We start from the raw sequence: 20,606 nt of genomic DNA, 5'->3' as shown, positions 1-20,606 counted from the left end.
TTTGTTTGTTTGTTTGTCTGTTTTTCAAGACAGGGTTTCACTGTGTATCTCTGGCTGTCCTGGAACTCACTCTGTAGACCAGGCTGACCTCAAATTTAGAGATCTGCCTGCCTGGGACTAAAGGTGTGCACTACCATCGTCTGGCTGAAAGACAGACTTTTCAAACCTCATGAAGATATGAGGGAAAATATCTGCATTCTCATTCTCTCTCTCTCTCTCTCTCTCTCTCTCTCTCTCTCTCTCTCTCTCTCTCTCTGTGTGTGTTAAAGAAAAGGAAGAGGTATGGTGACACACACCTATAATTCCAGAACTTGTGAGGTGGAGTCAGAAGAATCCTGAACTTGGTGCCAGCCTGGGACACACAGTGATGTTTTGTCAAAAAAAAAAAAAAGTGTGTGTTTGTGTGTATGGTGGAATCACTATTCTTTCCCAAGCATGAACTGATAAGTTACATTATTGACAGATGTAAATAAGTTTATAACCCTTGACCTAGCTACTTTCCTTCTAGGAATCTAACTCAAGGAAATAATTAGAGATGCTTTCAAAGATTTTTAAAGCAGGTTTTATTGAGACATTATGTGTAACAGTTAAAAGGAATGAAGTCCAGTCTGAGAAGATACAAGCTTAAGTAAATGCTGCTGCATCTTACAATGGAATATTATATAGACATTAATAACCATGTTATGAGTGACTTACTGACAAAGGTGTCAGACTCTATTACAATTTAAAATCCAATTAGTGTAGCAGTATTTTATTCCAGTGGTATAAAGAAAGTACATTGTCTATAGCTTGTTTAATTAAGTAAAAATTTTTAGACTTTATTTGTTTGAGCCATGTTTTTTAAATTTTTTAGATGTTTTTATTTTTTATGTGTATGAGTGTTTTGTCTGAGTCACTGTTCTATTGTTGTGAAGAGACATCATGACCAAGGCAACCTATAACAGAAAGCATTTAATTGGGAATTTGCTTACAGTTTCAGAGGGTGAGTCTATGAGCATCACGGCAGAGAGCCTGGCAACAGGCAGGCAGGCATGGTGCTGGAACAGTAACTGAGATAGCACATTTGATCCACAAGCACAGGCAGTGTGGGGGAGGGGAGGGGAGGGAGAAGGAGAGAGGGAGAAACTGAGCTTGGCATGGGCTTGATTAACGGTGCTTGCTACTCTTTCAGAGGACTCAAGTTCAGTTCTCAGCATCCATATTGGTCAGCTTGCTACAATCTCTAACTCCAGCACCCGGGGCGCCAACACTGTCTTCTCACCTCTTTGGGTACCCACATGTATCTTGGACATGTGTACATAGACACACAATACACATAAATAAAAATAAAAATATCTTAATTGCTGTTATATCACAGAGCAATCAAATACAGTATTTGAAATAATTTACAGTGTGTGTGTGTGTGTGTGTGTGTGTGTGTGTGTGAGAGAGAGAGAGAGAGAGAGAGAGAGAGAGGACAACTTAAGTGGAATTGGTTCTTTCTATTTTTATGTGGATTCTAGGGAATCAAACTCAGATAGCAAGGCTTGTATGGCAAGCAAGTAAGCACCCGTGCCTACTAAGACATCTTGCTGGCCCCTGAAAACATTGTCAAATGGAGGGGACAAATGGCCAAGCAGAAGATAAAGGCACATACAACCCCATATATGAGATTACTCCAAAGGGTCTGCAGGATGATGGCCAGAATTCCTGTGTCCACTTCAAAATCTTTCAAAGTCATTTCTTGTATTCACACCTCTGAGTCATAACGGAAGTAAGTTTTTTTAAAAAGATTTATTATGCATACAGTGTTCTGCCTGAACACCAGGAGAGGGAACCAGATGTCACTATAGATAACTGTGAACTATCATATGGTTGCTGGGAATTGAACTCAGGTCCTCTCGAAGAGCAGCCAGTGCTCTTAACCTCTGAGCCATCTCTCCAGTCCCTGGAGTAAGTTTGTTAACAAATGAGTATATTAATATGGGCCTGTTAATTTACACCTATAATTCCAGCACTCAGGAGGCTGAGGCAGGAGGATTGCTGCAAGTTCAAAGGCTAGCCTGAACTACATAGTGAGATATAGGTAAGCCTTTACTACAGTATAAAGAAACAGATTTTAAAAATCACAACAAACAACATTAAGAATACTTCATTGAGTTGGGTGTGGTGATGCATACCTTTGATCCCAGCATTCAGGAGTCAGAGGCAAGATGTCTGAGTTAGTGGCCAGCCTGTGAACATAGTGAGTTCCTGGACAGCCAGAGCTGCATAGTGAGACCCTGTCCCAAATAAATAAATAAATAAATAAATAAATAAATAAATAAATCAAGCAAGCTTCAATGAGAGAAATAAATGCCCTGCAAAAGGTCCCAAAAGACAAAATGATAACTTTCCCAAGATCATCTCAGAGACATTACTCATCGGTCAGTGAGGAACCAGTTAAGACACTCCAGCATGCTGAGGAGGGATTGCTCAGTGGTTAAGAGAACACACTGCTATTGCAAAGGACCCAAGTTCGGTTTCCAGCACCTAAGATGGTGGCTTACAACTGTCTGTAACTCCAGTTCCAAGGTATCTAAATGTCCTCTTCTGACCTTCCCAGGCACCACACACACACAGTACACATACATATATGTACACAAAATATTCATATATGTAAAATAAAAACAAATACATCTTTTTAAAAGATATTTTGTGACATGTTCAAAGTTATCCATGTTTAAGGCCAAAGGAGGACATGCATTTGTGAAGCCGGTGCTCTCTGCTAACATTCCCAGCCAGGCACAGGACTTGTATGCTTTAGTGTCAGGTGTGTGCTGATTCACCTGTCTTTTGCACCTCATTTGTCTCTAATCAGACACTTCTAAGCAGAGACAGGTAAAGCAGACCCTGCAGCTCATCCTTGGTGGCTCCAACCCAGTGGTTTCGTTTGCCATCTTAAGCCTTCCTTACTTTCTGCACAGGGATGAGTAATAGAGGGAATGCCAACTCCGGATGTGCAGAGGCTCTTCAGGCAGAGGCATGTACAAAAGCATTGGAATGAAACGGGCAGAACTGAAATAGGGGATCAGTGTGGCTGCCGAGGAAAGAACCCAGAGCAGTCAGCAGGTGGCTGAGGGCTTAGAACCACCCTCCAAAATGGCTGTTAGAGACTTTTACTGGAAAATGCCTAGCTTTAATGTTTGCTTGCTTAAGTTTGTTTGTTTGTTTGTTTGTTTGTTTGTTTGAGGCAGTCTCAAGTAGCCTAGACTGGCCTGGAATTTTCTATATAGCTGAGGATGACCTTGAATTTTTGTTATTATTACATTGTGTGTGTGTGTGTGTGTGTGTGTGTGTGTGTGTGTGTGTGTATGAGTGTGAATGTGGTGTGTATGTGGTGTGTGTGTGTTCATTCATGTGCACACAAACACTGGCATGCCACAGCATCTATGTAGAAATCAGAGGACAAGTTACAGGAGTTGGTTCTTTCCTTCTACCATGTAAGTCCTGGTAGAAGATATAGGTAAGCCTTTACTACAGTATAAAGAAACAGATTTTAAAAATCACAACAAACAACATTAAGAATACTTCATTGAGTTGGGTGTGGTGATGCACACCTTTGATCCCAGCATTCAGGAGTACAGAACTCCTGACAGCAAATGCCATTCTTTACCTGCTGAACCGTTGCACTTGCCCTAATGCATATCCTTTTTCTCTTTATTTATTCTTCTCTCATACAAAACATCTAGGTTGCAGCCTCCCCTCCCTCCACTCTTGCCAGTGTCCACCCCCACTTCCCCTCTCTCCCAGATCCACGTCTCCTCCATTTCTCTTCAGAAAAGAGCAGGCCTCAGGGATGTCAACTAAACACAGCATAACAAGATGCAGTAAGACTAGTCACAGACCCTCATACTAAGGATGGATGAGACAACCCAGTAGGCGGAAGAGTCCCAAGAGCAGGCAAAAGAGTCAAAGACACCCCCACTCTCACTCTTAGGAGTCCCACAAAAACCCTCAGCTAAAGCCAGGGGGTGGTGGTGCACATCTTTATTCCCAGCAGTAGGCGGATCTCTCTGAGTTCAAGGCCAGCCTGGTCTACAGTGCAAGGTCCAGGAAAGCCAAGGAGAACCTATCTTGAAAAACAAAACAGAAAACAAAACAAAACAAAAAACCATCTAGGCAACCATAGCATGTATGCAGAGGACCTAGCACAGATCCATGCAGGCTCGTGATTTTCTCTTCAGTGTCTGTGTTGCACAGTTGCACAGTGTCTGCACAGTTGATTCTGTGGGCCGTGTTCTCCTGGTGTCTTTCGACCCATCTGGCTCCTACAATCCTCAATCCTCCCTCCCTGGGTTGAAGGGATAGCTCAGCCGTTAAAGGCTAGGCTCACAACCAAAAATACAATCCTCCCTCCCCCTATTCTATGGGGTTCTAGAACTCTGCCTAATGTTTGGCTGTGGGTCTCTGCATCTGCTCTGTCTTGTGATGCTTATCTGCACTCCATCAGAACAGTGTAAGGGTCTGGGTTTACCTGTGGGGTCTGTGCCCATGCAACAAAGTGCCCGGACGCACCGGCATCTTCTAAGCCTTCATAGTGTTCATGCCGTGTGGAAGACAAGACGTAGGTGGGGAGGAAGAAATGAATCAAGGATGATTCCCCAACCCAAATCTTGAGCAACCTGGGAATCATGGTGCCAGTTTCTGAGCCAGGAAAGCACAAGAGTGCATCTGATTCAAAGGACTGTCTTTGAGAAACCTGTTCAAAGTCCAGGTTCCAGAGCCCCGGTCGTGGCTGGAAGGGGCAGGTGTGGAAGCAGGAATGGGGGTCAGTGACCCCCAGCACACAGGGTGACCCCTGGATGCTGCTGCCGCTCTTCTCACACACCTGCAGCTCCCCACCCTTGCTGTCAGCCTCCTGGCTGCAGAAACAGCCACACTGACTGGCCCCGAGTTGCTCATTAGCAGCAATTAGCAGAACCACTCATTTCCCTGGAGGGCAGAGGAGGAGGAGGAACAGGTTGGGAAGTGGCTCCCACCCTGCGGGGGTGGCACAAGCTGGTTTCTCCATGTTTCCTCTGTGGCAGGCATGACGTGGCTGCCCAGGTCATAACTGGGGTGGGGGACAGCCAGGCCATGGCTCAGAGGTGCACCCCAAGGCAGAGCATGCGGCTCTCAGCCATGTATACAGCTTACCCTGGAGCTAAAGCAGGGTCTTTGCCTTGCACCTACCCTCAGGTCAGGCTAAAGGCCCATGTGGTCAGTCTCTTACTCTCCTATGAGCCTAGGTGACACTGGCCAGGAGATAACCCCAGCCATGACCTCTATCTCGGAACTCAGAGGTCCTACCTCTTGTCCAGTGAGTCAGGACGAGTCACCAGGAGTGTGAGGAACAGTTCTTCCTGGCCAAGGGCACCCCTGTGTGTCCTGTAGCCCATTCTCTCTGGGCCGTGTCCCCAGCTGGACTCTGTGCCTAGCCCCCTCTGGACCTTCTGGCTCTATCCAGGGGGATAACCTGTTTTGTGGCCTTTGCTGCCTTACTGAGAACAACCAATATCAAGAAGCTAATGTGATGTCAACCACTTGAAGTCTACAAATTATTTGGATATTTAGCTGTCAGTTCCTGCCAGCAAGCAGAGCCAGCATTGGCAAACCCATCACCATCATTGTTACTCCATGTTATTGAGTCAGGGTGTGACTCCATTGGCCTCATAACTTTCTGTGTAGCCCAGACTACCTCCAACCTGCTGCAGTCCTCTTATCTTGGGGTTACCACCGCACCTGTCTATTTTTAAATTTAACCTTATTGTGGTTCTGAGCCTGGAATCTGTTGCTTTCCTCGTGGCAGGCAAGTGACTGAGCAATGTTCCTTTAGTTAGCTGGTGATTTTAAGGACAAATCAAGTGAGAAGGGAGCTCCAAGTTCACATGAGAGCATGTGAGTCACCCATGAAGATGCGGTGGAAAGAAGTTACTCAGTTTTCAAGCTGAGGGAGCAGGCTGGGATCCCCTTCCAGCGATGGACATTGTCCATGAGAAAGACAAGTCAATGTAGAAGAGCTGATTAACCCAGAACTACAACACCCAACTTCTCTTTTCTTTTATAAAGCTTTTATTTTATCATTTTAATTTCTTTTTCTCATGATAGGGCCCCCCTACTTAGGCTGGAACTCAAGATCCTCCTGTCTCAGCCTCCCAAGTATAGGGACAGTAGGTGTGTGTCATCACAGTAGACTTCAGCCAATTGTCAGGGATACAAAGGAGGTAAACACACCTTCGAGGCAGTTTCCAGAAGGGAAGAACTCTGAGGGAAGACAGAGAAAGTAAGGGCTCAAGGGAGCCCTAAAGGTTGGGATAAATGCAGCTGAGAAAAAGCCTGAAGCTCTTGGTGGAACACGAGAACCATGCTATATATTCCAGGAAGACATTCTCAGCCTGATGCTCTGGGAGTCAGGTGATTATCGTGGAGCTCTTGCAAGCCTCCAGAGAGTCAGATAGCTAAACCCTGTGTCTGGAAGGTCTGAGCTGGTAGATGTTGGGGTTTAAAGGCCCCATCAAGAGGGATCCCTGAGAGGACAGGAAGGCAGGCTGAGCCAGGAGAGCGATGCTTAATCTTTACCTGTAGGAAATGCTGAGAAGTTCGTGTTACCCGAGAGAGAGCTTTATTCTCTCCGGTCAGGAGTGGGAAATTCCCAGATTGCAGAGCTCAGCATTGGGAAGCGGAGATGGAGGAAAGGATTCCATGGGTATGAACTATATGCAGCCCCCACCCTGTCCTCCTGGTCACCATCCATCTCACCCTTCAGGAGAGCTGTGGGGTGGAGTCAGACAAGGTTAGTGCGGTGGTTTGAATGAGATGGCTCCAGCATTTGAACACTTGGTCCTTGATTGTTTGAAGAGGATACGAAGGTGTGTCCTGGCTGGAGGTAGTATGTTCCTTGGGGCGGGCTTTGAAGTTTCAAAAGGACTCCTACAGTTTCAAGTGAGCTCTCTCTGCTTCCGGTTTGAGGATCAAGATGTGTGTGAGCTCTCAGCGGCTGCTCCTGCGGCCTTTTGCCTGCTACCTCCACTCTGCCATCATGGACTCTGATGCTCTGGAACTGTAAGCCTTAAATAAACTCTTCTACACGTCTTGGTGGTGGTGTCTCATCACAACATTAGAAAAGTAGCAATATAGTTGGCTTCTCATGAAAGGGGAGGAGGGACAGAGCTCTGGAGAAGAACTGGGAAGGACTAGAGGTGCCTAACAATGAAGGAAGGCAAAGGAAATGTGAGGTCAAGGGCATGGGGACTTTGGGAGGGCTCTGAGGGGGGACCACAACCCAGGACTGGACTGGAGTTCTGATAGACCTGAGTTTCTGAGCAGCAGAGAAGCCTAACGCCTTGCAGTTTCCTAAGGCAACAGGTTCCCAGGACAACTGGGAGTGTGATCAAGTGGGAGGCAGGACATCCTCATCCTCAGGGAAGGTGATGAAAGGCCATCTGAGAGCAGTGTCACCCCAGTGGTAGCCCAGTGTCCCCAGGGCCAACCAGACCAAGCTCCTCAAAAGCATTCAGTGGGTCAGTGGGCACTTAGCCTGTCTTTACTCACTTGTCTAAACACAGTGACAAAATAACTGACAAAAGCAACATAAGGAAGGCTCGAAGCTGGAGGATACCGTTCCTCACAGATGGAGGCATAGAGTCCAGAGGGCTCACGGCCTTGGCCCTGTGAGGAGGTTTGTATCCAGTTGGCAGTCAGGAAGTAGAGAGAAGAGAATGTCGGTATCCATCTGGCCTTCTCCAGTCTCCTCCTCCTTTATTCAGTCTGGGTCCCCAGGTCATGGGAGGGTGCTGCCCACCTTCAGACTGTGTCTTCCACCTTCAGCTAAACCTCTCTGGGAATAGTTTTGGCAGGCCACAAGGTATGTCTGCTAGGTGATTCCAAATCCAGTCAACTATCATAAATTAACTATCATAAATCAGAAGCCCACTCATTCTCAATTTGATACTCAAATCCATCACTTTTATCTGTAACATTTCACACTTTTCCCTCATGGCTCCAATTTAGTTCATTTCTATGAGTCCCAAAAGCTCTCTCTCTCTCTCTCTCTCTCTCTCTCTCTCTCAGACAGGGGTTCTCTGTGTAGCCCTAGATGTCCTGGAACTCACTCTGTAGATCAGGCTGGCCTCAAACTCAGAGATACTTGCCTCTACCTTCTGAGTTCTGGGCTTAAAAGTGTGTGCCACCATGGCTGGCTAGATCCCCAAAATCTTAATAGTTCTAATATTGTTGAAAAGCTGAAATCTCTTTTGAGACTCAAAGCAATCTCGGTGAGTCACTGTAAAATAAAGACATGTAACATGTATTTCCAATATAAAATGGCACAGGGTAATTTCTCACCTTGTGTGCAGCATCGTAGCTGCTCTCCAAACTCTGGCAGAGCCCAAGGTCATCAAAAAGAGGTCCAAACAGTTCTCCTGGCACAGTCAGACTGACATACCAAAATTAAGCAAAACTTGAGGAAACCCAGAAGTATCAGCAACAGGGTGCGAAGAAGCCTCAAGGGTGAGATTCTGATGCCCAAAATTGGTGATGGGAGCAGCCTTAGACCAAGCATGCTTTGCCCATTGGCTTCAGAAAGTCCCTGGACCACACCAGGAACTGGAAGTGCTCTTGGTGTGCAGCAGATCTCACTGTGCTGAGTCATTCGTGTTTCCTCCAAGAACTGCAGAGCCATCTTAGAAAGAGCAGTACAGCTGGGGTCAGTGTCACTAATGCCAACACCAGGCTCACAGTGAAGAAAGTAGGTAAGCTCACATGCATGTTTTATTTGTGCTTACATAAAGCTGAAAAAAAAAAACAAAAAAAACAAAAACAAAAACAAAAACAAAAAAAAACCTGAAAAACTCAAATGGCACAGAGTAAATGGTCCCCTTCCATAAGGGAGGAATGTGGAGGGTTGCAAGGGAAACTGTACTGTTGTATGAAGTTTTACACTTTTGGCTTTTTGTAGGGCCTGTCACCCAACTCCAAAGTAAATCACACATGGAAGCTTATTCTTAGTTATGAATACCTGACCTGGTCTTAGTGTGGATTGTTTCTAGCCAGTTTTTTTTTTTTTTTTTTTTTTTTTTTTTTTTTTTTTTTCTGAGACAAGGTTTCTCTGTGGCTTTGGAAGCTGTCCTAGCTCTTAGTAGACCAGGCTGGCCTCGAACTCACAGAGATATGCCTGCCTCTGCCTCCTGAGTGCTGGGATTAAAGGCGTGCGCCACCAATGCCCTGCAAATGTGCAGTTTATTAGGGAAGGAGCCTGAGTTTAAAGATGCAGGAAAGATGGTGCAGAAAGCAGTGTAAATACATTAGCGCCATTACAGAGAAACACTGATCTCTGCCCAAGACACAGAGCAGATGCCCGGAAGATAAGACAAGTTTACAATTTTATTTGTAAAAATAAATTCACATAAAAGGAGAGAGCCTGGATTGAGAACACCACTGAAGGGTTCCCTGCTAGAAAACTGCATAGGCAAGCGTTTTCTCAGGCTCAACTCACAAGGCTCACAGAGACCAGACTACATATTGAGCTGGGAGCAGAACTTCACAGTGGCTTTCACTTAATGTCCAGATCATGGAAGCTTGCACCAAGATTCCAGAAAAATCACTGAGGCCAGGTAATGTGCGGCAAGGTTGACATCCCTGCAAGAAGGCTATTCTGTAAAGCTATGAAAGTGAACCCTAAATTGTAGTTGGGACCCTAAGACAGTGGTTCTCAACCTGTAGGTCATCAACCCCTTTGGGTCAAATGACTTTTTCACAATGGTCACATACCAGATATCCTGCATATCAGATATTTACATTACAAGTCATAAGAGTAGCAAAATTACAGTTATGTAATAGCAATAAAATAATTTTATGGTTGGGGTCACCACAACTGTATTAAGAGAAACTGCATTAAGGGATCGCAGCATTAGGAAGGTTGAGAACCATTGCTCTAGGGTGTTGGCTATGTCAGGGCTAGGACATCTACCAAGGAAAACTGCAGGCACAGAATAGAGCTGACCTGAGAGAGGCCACATGTACTGCAAGCTGCAGAACTGGAGGAATGAACTAACCAAACCTACTGGAACCCAGGTGATGCCACCACAAGCCTCAGATGCCAGGCATGGAACTGCAGGATTTTCCCTCAAAAATCTTGATCTTGCTTTGCTCTGGTGTAGTAGAATATTATTTTAAGGTGTGTGACTTTTGTTTATGCTGCATTTGTTTACCTCTGTGAAGCTTTGATTCTTTGCCTGCCTAAAACATCTGAGGGTCTAATAAAGCGCTGAATGGCCAATAGTGAGGTAGGAGCAAGGATAGGTGGGGCTGGCAGGCAGAGAGTATAAATAGATGGAGAAACCTGGGAAGGAGGAGCAAGAGAACAAGGAGAAGAGGATGTCAGGGGCCAGCCACAAAGCCAGAGGAAAAAGGTAGTTGGGTTAATTTAAGATAAGAAAAACTGGCTAGCCGGGCGTTGGTGGCCCACGCCTTTAGTCCCAGCACTCGGGAAGTAGAGGCAGTCGGATCTCTGTGAGTTCAAGGCCAGCCTGGTCTCCAGAGAGAGTGCCAGGATAGGCTCCAAAGCTACACAGAGAAACCCTGTCTCAAAAAAAAAAAAAAAAAAAAAAAGAGAAAAAATAAAAAGAAAGAAAGAAAAAAACTGCACATTTCCCTCATATTTAGAACTTTCTCATGAAAGAACTGATTAAAAGCAGTGAGCAGTAGCCATGCTGCAGCTTGGAAGGCTATGTTTATTCTACAAGTAACATTACTTTTGAACTGAAGAATGCAGCCATTCTCTGCCAGAGGATAACACAAATGGCCTATAGTCCAGTCCTGAATAGCGTCATATTCTCCTCCAGAATCTCATGAGCCCAGCCTTTACTGTTCACAGTCTTTCTTTTGGCAGTCTGGACTTTCACCAGAGTGGCCCATCAGACTGATTACAGCATTCTAAGGCTTCTCTAGGCTACAGGACCAAAGTCTTCTACATTCCTCTCACAAACCAGCCCGAAGGCCTGCAGACCACATGGTCAGATTCCCTACAGTGATGGCCCTCTCATTGGTACCAGTTTTCTGCCTTAGTTACTTCTCTTCTTTACTGTGACAAAATAACCATGCTGCAGACTGCTACTTTCCAAGTGTGACAGCCAGTCGTGACTATTTGTAAGCAGCTCTGAGATCAGGCTTGATGGCTGTTGGTGTTCCCTTATAGGAGGGAGTGGGCAGGGTCATTACACCCTCACCTGAGAGTCCAGCTGCTCCCTCCTGCACTGTCTGGCCATTTGTACATATCTGCCCTAATTGCATGTGGCCTTTGGTGCTAGAGTATACAGACTGGGGAAGTTAACTAAGAGGAGGGATTCTATCTACGCAGCTGTGAGGTAGTCATCATCCATGCAGGATGAAACTTTCCAGAGGTGTGGCCACTTTGGAGCCATCAACACTCCTGTGAAGTAATCCTCACCCATGATCTGTACGGAATCCCCCCAAACTCATTGGTTCCACAACTTGGACTGTGGTGGGATTGTACTTTGTCGCTGGAACCCTGTAAGGAGGGGACAGAAAATTTTAGATCTCTCCAGAATAAAAGAGTTATTTTTCAAATATCTTTTTTAAAAAAGATTTATTTATTATGTATACAGTTTTCTGTCTGCATGTGTGCCTGCAGGCCAGAAGAGGGCACCAGATCTCATAACAGATGATTGTGAGCCACCATGTGGTTGCTGAATTGAACTCAGGACCCCTGGAAGAGCAGCCAGTGCTCTTCACTGATGGCCCCCACAGAAGTCTTGCAGCAGCAACCCTTACAAATTGACTTATGGGAGAGGTTTATTTTGGCCTGTGATTTGAGGAGAAACAGTCCTTTATGGCTGGGAAGGCATGGCAGCAGGAGTATGAGCAGCCTATCGTGTTTCACAATCAGAGAGACGCGTACTGACCACCAGCTGGCTTCCTCCTATCTCATTTTAATTCAGTCTGTGCTGTCAGTCTGACAGGATCTAGAATCACTTGGGAGATGAACCTCTGAGCATGCTCACGGGGGAATTATCTCAACTACATTGATTGATGTGGGAAGAGCCATCTTAGTTGTGAGCAGGGTCATTCACGGTCAGGGGACCCTGAAATCTACAAGCTGAACCCTAGTTTGCATTTTGTCCCTCTGTCTCCAGACTGTGGGTGTCATGTGACCCCTCCCACTCTGTCAGCCTTGACTTCCCTGCCTTGGTGAATTGTGAAGGAAAATAGCCCTTTTTCCTTCAAGTTTGTTTTTGTCAGAGTAGTTTATCACATCAATGAAGAAGTAACAAGAGAGTCAGGGAGCCCAGCCTGTGGGATGGTGCCATCCACATTTAGGGAGAGTTGTCTACCCTCAGTTACAACTGTCTCTCTGGAAACACCTCACAGACTTACCCCAGGTATGTCTCCTAGGAGATTCCTAGTCCAGCCAATGAAGATTGATCATCATATCCTGCAAAGCCTTCAGCCCTTCTTAGCCATTCAGCCTTTTCTCATGAGGCCGTGATGCTGCTGGCTGATTCTTTTCACAGGTAGATGGACTGAGGCCCATGGCGGTGGTATAAAAAAAACTTCAGTCAACTGGGAAGTGCCTGGCATCCACTAGAACAAGTGACTTGTTATTTCACTTTGTTGTGTTTTTTGAGTCAAGGTCTCATGTAGTCCAGGATGGGCCTTGAACTCACCTTGAAGCCAAGGATCACTCTGAGTCTCTGATCCTCCAGTCTTCACCTCCCAAGTGCTGTGATTACAGGCATGTGACACCATATCCAGTTTCATGTGATGCATGTGGGGTTTGAAGTAGGCCTTTGTGCAAACTAAATATTCTAATAACTGAGTGAGCTATATCCCTACCATCATACCCTTTCGAGACAGGTTCTCATGTTGCAGCTGAGGCTCGTCTAGAATTCACTACGGAGCCTAGGCTGGCATTGCATTTGCAGAGATGTTCTGGCTTTAGCCTCCCCTGTGCTGGGATTGCAGGCAAGAGACACCACCCCTGGTGGATTCACTTACTTTTCAGTTCCATTTAAGTCACCAGAGCAGGTATTGTTTTGGTTTGTCACTAAGGTCAGTGTCCCCCTCCCTGATCCCCCAACCCTGGTGAGCAGTTATGCCGGCTGGCTGACTCACTTAATGGGTTGTGGTTTATTTCCTTGGATGACCCTGAGACTCAGTACAAGTCCCAGCAGGAGAAGGTGGTGTCCTGTAGCCTTTGGTTGGATAAAGAATGGATAACCTTGCTCAGACTATGTCCCCTGACTCCCATGCCCACATCTGAACCGCCACCGCTGGTGAGTCATGTTTTTGGCTTCAGCATTGTCAGCTCCAGCTGTTCTTAGCATGTAAATGCTCCCAAAGCTCTATCAGTCATCAACACCTCAGTGTGAATTGGCTGGTATCCCTGAGCATGCTGGCAAGGACTGTGGTGTGGGTGGCAGGGCTGGGTACCTCATCCATCTCTTGCGTAGTGTAAAGATGCCCAGCTGGGATGCTGGGTGTGAGTCTGGCACATGGAGGCCCTCAGTAAATATTTTGCTGAATGTTGAATCATGCCAGGGGCTCCATCCCTGTACTTCAGGGACTGGTTCTTCACATCCTAGGAACCGTAGATCTGGCCCTGTAGGGTGGGGGAGTGGGGTCATCTTCCAGAGCTTGTACCAGGAAATCTCTATCTTGCTTCTTAGACTTCCTTTGCCTCCCACAGAGCCCTCGTGCTCAGGGCTTCTTCCTGGCCACCCATCTCAAAAGAGGCAACATACTGGGGATGTGCCTCTTAGGTCCCCAGGGCAATGACTCAGAAAATACAGAGGAAATGCAGAGGCAGGAGGCTGCAGCTATTGGTCTCCAGCCTCTTATCTTCTACAATCACATATTCATTCAACAAACATCTACTGAAATCCAGTGTGCAGTGGGCAACAGGCTTGGATCTGAGAATGGCTCGGGGAGACACCCTCTCCTCAAGGAGTCACAACACAATCCATGCTACAGCCCACCTCACAGCTACTACTCATCTCCTGCCTCCCACCCTGGGAGATGTGAGTTTCTTGGGTGACGGACCTGAACCCCACTCCTCACTGAGTGTCCCAGTGACCTAGCACACGGCTTGCCAAACAGCAGGGGCCCAAGAAACGTTTGTGGAATGAATTGGGGTGGCAAGGCCCTCCGTGTCACAAGGGAGTGGGTTACAGAAGTGTGAGAGCAGCCAGGGTGCAGAAGTGGCCCTGAAGGGGACCATGGCAAGGCAAATGTTCCTCCATGTTTGCTCTATAGCCTTGGGGGTGTCTAGAGAAGCTAGCCTCATCTTGGCTGCTCCTGTAGTGACACCCACAGTCATATGAGGGAGAAGAATGCACCCCTGGGGCTCCTGAGGCCACACATTTTGCATGTTTGGTATGGGGTGGGGCAGGGGCTCTCTCTGCCTCATCTTGCCTGCAGGTTGACCCTGACCTCTCTCCTGCCTCCTTCTCTACACAATGGCGCATAGCACACATCCCAGTCTGTTTGCAGCCCAAGGTACCCAAGCAAGGGGGATGCCTTGCCCGAGAGGGGGCATCCATGTGCTAACTGGGCCAAACAACCGAGGTGGGCAGCACAAAGCTCTACAGGGCCAACTGTGGACTGCTTGGAGACACACGGCAGGGAACTCCCAAGAGAGCTGTGGCTGGCCCAGAGTCAGAAAGAGATCAACCTTTTTCTTTCCCTGGGAACAATGTTACTGTCCCTGTTTCCACACTTAATCTTGGGCAGCTAAGTTCAGGGTCTTTTCTTTAGGCATATGACCTGCATCAAAGAGGGTCAGGCACCTGATTCTGCTGGGGACAATGAACTCCCATGTTGACCTAGTGACCAGCCAGTCTATTGACTTCCCTGAGCCAGCTCAGTCTTCCTCCCTCCTTCCCTTCCTCCCTCCCTTCTTTCCTTCCTTCCTTCTCCTCTTTCTTTCTTTCTTTCTTTCTTTCTTTCTTTCTTTCTTTCTTTCTTGTCTTGGGGGACTTGGGGACTGCACAATGTGGGGTGCAGAGCCTCAGACTGCAGTATTGTTTCTATTCGGCCTTATTTCCTCCCACAAGCAGGTCTGATCTTAGAAACTCACATTGGGCAGAAGGACATGTTCGTCTGGGAGGATGTTGGGGGTCCCTGCTTGAGGTGAGGTGGGCACAAATGCAGGACACTGACTCAGGAACAATCCACACCGGCCCACAGCACCCCAGCTTCCCAAAGCCCAGCTCCATGGCCCTTTGTGGGGGTCCCAGGATGTGACCAAGTGTGTGGGGGGTAGGGGAAGAGGGCATAGGCTGTGGCTCCTGCTCTGGGGTTGGCGTGCTCCCTACAGTTCACGCAAGAAATGAGTCACCTGAGGTTCACCTGCAGTGACAACTGGGAGGAAGCTCCAGGGACAGCTTGGCCAAATGGCCGAGGCCATCATGCCCTCCACCTTGGGGCCTGAGTCACAGCTTTCAGGGAAGTGGGCTAACGGGATTCCAGGACTCCAAGTGTTTAGATTGAGTCATGGAAGCAGCCAGGGTGTTGGACATGGGCCGTTAAGGAGCAAGGTCGCCCTGGCAATCCTCAGCCAAAGGCCCCAGGGGCTCCTAACACTCTCTACCCCATCTGGAGCCACTCCAGGCTGAACCACTTCTTACTCCAAATGCAAGCTACAGGGATCTCTGTTTACCTGGACAGTCAAAGAAAACGACAGACCCTAGGTAGTCAACAGGGTGACCCTCTACAGGATGTACCCTGGGCACACAGATGGAGCATGAGCCTGAGTCTCCCATCCAGTTACTGCCCCTGGCCCCAGTAACCAGTTGCTTCCTCCTGGCAGCCCCACCTCCTCCCTGACCCACAGTCTGGGTGGCCCAGTCACTAGGTGGGGACTGGTTCAACAGCATTCCTCCTCACAGGATAAAACCTGGGGCGACCTGTACGGAGCCCTACACACTACAGCCACCCGCCCTGCCAGTCCCAACCGTCACAGCCCTTAGGTCCTTGGAGATGGCCAGCAGCTTTGCTGGGGCTCCACCCCTACCAGCCGCGGTGATTTCCAGACCTCCCCCAGCACTGGGTGGGAACCAATTCAGGATGATAATCTTTCTGGTGCTTCTGACTTCCACAGGTGAGCCTCAAAGCCTGCTGCCCCTCCCCGCCTCCTCTCTTTCCTCCGCCTTCCTGCCCACAGGCCCTCCTCCTTGCCTGCCTCTGGACTTAGCACCTTCCCTTGAGATTGCTCTCCCTCTATCCATTGTATTTGTCTCTGTCCCCTTCCTCTGCCATGCTGTTTAGCTCCATGCTCTGAACCCCAGTTTCCCCAGCAGCTATGAGGATTGGATGCGGGTGAGTGCTCTGGTCGAAGCGCTTGTCCAGGAACTCCTCTCTCATCCTTGTGGGTCATCATACCTGTCAGGGTCACTTCCCTTTGACCTCCATCTTCTGTTTCCTCCTCTATGGTTTCCATTTTGGGTCTACTTCTCTTCTGGAAGAACAACTTCCCCGGCTTTCGTGGGGGCTGGGTGTGCGTGTTTTAGGCTCTCGTCCTGTTTTTAGGAAGGTGGAAAGAATACTGGTGGGCTGGGAGGCAGGGGTCAGAAGATGTTTGTCCCAAGAAGGGCTTCAGGAGTGTGTGGGGGTGTGTGTGAGTGGGAGGGGAGATGGGGGGCAGGGAGCAGTGCTGAGGGCCCAGGATGAGTCTGTTTGAGAGGTGGGAGATGCCCTGGGCATGGCGTGCAGGGCTCCTCACTACTGGGCCTGACCCTCTCTCCTATTTTGCCTTCAGCTACCCGCAGTGCTGTCCGCATCCCTGGTGAGTGTGAGCAGGCTGGGGTGGGGGGTGGTACGGGCAGCCTCTGTATGTCACTCTGCGGTGTAGGTCAGAAGTGGAAACTGCGGTCAGAGGGCAGCATGACGTTGAAGAGGAAGGAGTATAGGAAAGAAGAGCTTGGGGGCGGGGCGTAGAAAAGCTGATGGACCTAGAGGAGGAAAGACTGGAAGATAGAAGGGTTAAAAGCCAAGAGAACCAAAGAAATCAAGGTTAAGGGGATGGAAGGGAAGGCCAGCTAAAGGGTGGAGAAAGGGAGGAAAGGGCCAGTCCTCTGGTAGCTAAAGAGGACAGGGACAGGGCAGGGACTCACCCTGTAGTAGATGCTGGGCTGGGGCACAGGCTCGAGACCTTGGAGGGTTTAGAGGGAGGTTGATAGGTGAGTCAGAAGACAACTGTGTCTGCTGAATGACAGGAAATCCCATCCCTTCTGCCAGTGTCCCCAGACTGTGGAAAGCCTCAGCAGCTGAACCGAATCGTGGGTGGAGAGGACAGCATGGATGCCCAGTGGCCTTGGATTGTTAGCATCCTCAAGAATGGCTCCCACCACTGTGCAGGCTCCCTTCTCACCAACCGCTGGGTGGTCACTGCTGCACACTGCTTCAAGAAGTATGTGAAAAGCCGGGCAGTGGTGGCACACGCCTTTAATCCCAGCACTCAGGAGTCAGAGGCAGGCAGATCTCTGTGAGTTCGAGACCAGCCTGGTCTACAAGAGCTAGTTCCAGGACTGTCTCCAAAGTCACAGAGAAACCCTGTCTTGAAAAACCAAAAAAAAAAAAAAAAAAAAAAAAAAAAAAGTATGTGAAATCAGGCTTGCTCTTGACTCTCTAGTTCATGCTTCCTGCCTCAGACTCTGGGCTGTCTGAGCTGTCCAGGGATCTTGGTTGCCATTGTGACCCGGTGTCCTCTCTTTGACATTTCCCTCTTTCTCTTTCCTTGCAGCAGTGTGGATAAGCCATCTCTGTTCTCAATATTGTTGGGGGCCTGGCAGCTGGGAAACCCAGGTCCAAGGTCCCAGCAAGTGGGTATTGCTTGGGTGCTGCCCCACCCCAGGTATTCTTGGAAGGAGGGAACCCGTGCAGACATTGCCCTGGTGCGCCTGGAACACTCCATTCAGTTCTCTGAGAGGATCCTGCCCATCTGCCTGCCTGACTCCTCTGTCCGGCTCCCTCCCAACACTGACTGCTGGATTGCAGGCTGGGGGAGTATCCGTGATGGAGGTGTGGTTCCCCTCTAACTCCAGAGAGGCTGGGGATAGCTGGGGACAGAAGGTGGATGCCACTCAGATACAGATACCAGGGGTAGGAGAGGGTAGAGTCCTGTGTACATTAGAGACAACTAAAGATGAGTTGGGAGCTAGGGACGTGAAGTCACAAGAACTCAGCTGTCAATTTTAGGTCATCCTAGTTGAAAAGGATCTTTGGCTATCTTTTAAAGCAACAATAGTAACGACAACAACAACCAAAAAGGAAGGAAGGAAGAAAAAGCTATGAGTGGTGGCGCACTCCTTTAATACCAACACGCGGGAGGCAGAGGCAGGCGGATCTCTGTGAGTTCGAGGCCAGCCTGGTCTCCAGAGTGAGTTCCAGGACAGCCAGAAAGAGAGAGGGGGTCAGGTATTTGCAAAGTTATTGACACAAGACTGGGTAGAAATGGCGGGAATGGGTGGTAAGATGGAAATGTAATCAACACTATCATTTCCAAATGGGAACAGTCGCCCCTGGTGGCAGCATCTCTGAATTGCAAGCAAAATTCCCAGGAGGAAATGTCATAAAACACAATTTTCAAACCAATTCTGGAGGTTTGGAAAATACCATCTATAATCACAAACCAGATGAAAGATAGAGGCAGAGAGAAGCAAAAGAAAGGCAGATGGTAGCTAGTGAGACAAAGCCTGGGGTAGCCCAAACAAACAGAAATCATCTGTCAAAGATTACACAGCAGAGCCCAGGAAGGAGAAACTGGGTATCGACAACAGGAAAGACAGAGCCTTAACCTGGGCCCAGAGAATTGTTCAGGCATGGGCAGAAGCTAGAACTCTGCAGTTGCAGCCTTTCCTTGGGGGTCTACAGCCTATCTCCAGGGAGGATGTGGGACTGATGAAATCCTGAATACAGCGGATACCAAATACCCTGCCCTTTCAGGAAAAACAAGAGTGGAGTCTAAAAACATCGTTCTGTTTGTGAGCCCTCAGTGGGTGTCAAGGAGCTTACTGAAGACAGAGAATCCATGTTTGAATTCAGTGGGTCCAGAGGTGGGAGCCTGGGCGTGGGGTTTCCTGAACACACCTTGGGAAGCTCAGTAGCGCTGATCTGTTTACCTTTGAGAAATACTGCTGGGTGAATAGAGGGGACTTAATGTGCACTGGGCCGACTCTCTCTCTCCTTCTGTTTCCAGAGCCTCTGCCCCAGCCGCAGACCCTTCAGAAGCTGAAGGTGCCCATCATCGACTCAGAACTCTGCAAACGCTTGTACTGGCGGGGTGCGGGGCAGGAAGCCATCACTGAAGACATGCTGTGTGCTGGTTACCTGGAAGGGGAGCGGGATGCCTGTCTGGTGAGAGCCCACCCTTTGTCCACCCCAACTGGGAGGCCCAAAAGCTCCATCGTGTCTATGCTTCCTCCCTCAGAATCTCCTGAGGAACAACCTCTCCCACCTCTGCCTGGGCCCCCTTTTCCCTGGCTATGCCGGTCGTTTTCTTGTTTACAAAAAGGGTTGTGTACAGAACCTCGATGCTGTGACACCTCAGCTTGGCAGCTGGTATTCCGAGGAGAGCCTGGTGGTTCAGAACTCTTGTCCTCTGGGGACAGGCTCATGACTGAATGAGAATAGGAGGATGGTGGAGCAGTTAGCCTTGAGGTGGCCAGCATGCGTCCCGGCTGCAGTGCCCACATTGCCAATTGTTATAAGGACTTTCTAAACCTGTAAAACAGAAGTGGCCTCATCTTCTGCTCCCTGTGGTTGTGGGGAGAACATGCCACCAGAAGTGGTTCTGTTCCGAAGGCCTGTTCTTCCAGGGTCTCCACAGACTGCAGTCTCCAAGAACACCTGGGCTCTGCGCACTGCCTGCCAGTGTGGATGCCTGACTTCCCCTTCTTGTCTGCAGGGCGACTCTGGGGGTCCCTTGATGTGCCAGGTGGATGACGCCTGGCTACTGACTGGCATTATCAGCTGGGGAGAGGGCTGCGCAGAACGCAACCGGCCCGGTGTCTATACCAGCCTCCTAGCTCACCGCTCCTGGGTGCAGAGGATTGTGCAAGGGGTGCAGCTGCGCGGGCACTTGACGGACAGTGGGGACACCGGGAGCTCCTAAATTGGGATCTGGAGATGAACAGCCTCTTGCTGGTCTCTCTGCTGTAAATATGTCTTCTACCTCCGGGGGGCGCCAGCGGCCTGCACGGAGAGCAGGAGGAGGGAAGTCCCGGCCCGCCAAGGCCCCGCCCCTCAATCAAGGATGCTGTTGTGTGTGTGTGTGTGTGTGTGTGTGTGTGTGTGTGTGTGTGTGTGTGTGTGTGTGTGTGATTTTTTTTTACAGTTATTTGTAACCATGTCACGTATTTATTCCAGTTTCAATAAATTATTTATTCTCACTTCTTGTTTTTTCCTCCATGTATGGGGATGCTGACACAAGAATCCAGTTGGGACAAAAATGTTGATGTGAAGTTGGGTGTAGGCCTGGCCACAGCTCTAGCTCGGACTCTTGGCCTATCCTTGCTCTTGCTAGCCTTTTCTCTGAGGCAGCAGGTAGGAAGGAGGCAGGAGACTGTGACCCGAGGACTTGGCTGTGCTAT

General features: G+C 48.6%; 1 protein-coding gene across 2 annotated transcripts; it reads left to right on the top strand.

Annotated features, from left to right (window-relative positions):
• The first annotated feature begins 13,965 nt into the window (after nucleotides 1-13,965).
• LOC100775082 (brain-specific serine protease 4) lies at nucleotides 13,966-20,405 on the top strand. 2 transcript variants are annotated; one of them, XM_027424892.1, is made up of 7 exons: nucleotides 13,966-14,036; nucleotides 15,906-16,117; nucleotides 16,775-16,801; nucleotides 17,254-17,425; nucleotides 17,759-18,036; nucleotides 19,214-19,371; nucleotides 19,922-20,405. In XM_027424892.1, the coding sequence occupies exons 1-7, from the start codon at nucleotides 13,981-13,983 to the stop codon at nucleotides 20,126-20,128; spliced, it is 1,110 nt and encodes a 369-aa protein (XP_027280693.1). In that variant the 5' UTR covers nucleotides 13,966-13,980; the 3' UTR covers nucleotides 20,129-20,405. The 2 variants fall into 2 exon arrangements, with proteins under 2 accessions (XP_027280693.1, XP_035303533.1); XM_035447642.1 differs by lacking the exon at nucleotides 13,966-14,036 and adding an exon at nucleotides 15,095-15,147.
• The last annotated feature ends 201 nt before the right edge of the window (nucleotides 20,406-20,606 follow it).

The sequence above is a fragment of the Cricetulus griseus genome, chromosome 7, assembly GCF_003668045.3.
Source record: "Cricetulus griseus strain 17A/GY chromosome 7, alternate assembly CriGri-PICRH-1.0, whole genome shotgun sequence".
Lineage (NCBI taxonomy): Eukaryota > Metazoa > Chordata > Mammalia > Rodentia > Cricetidae > Cricetulus > Cricetulus griseus.
Note: the sequence above shows the minus strand (reverse complement) of the source record. Positions and strands in the feature narration are given on the sequence as shown.

Bases quoted from the DNA above. Each gene is read 5' to 3' on its own strand.
- LOC100775082 (XM_027424892.1), top strand. From the start codon at position 13,981: ATGCTACAGCCCACCTCACAGCTACTACTCATCTCCTGCCTCCCACCC. The intron at 16,118-16,774 runs GTGAGCCTCAAA...TTTTGCCTTCAG, and splicing joins GGTGCTTCTGACTTCCACAG to CTACCCGCAGTGCTGTCCGC. The intron at 17,426-17,758 runs GTATGTGAAAAG...CTTTCCTTGCAG, and splicing joins GCTGCACACTGCTTCAAGAA to CAGTGTGGATAAGCCATCTC.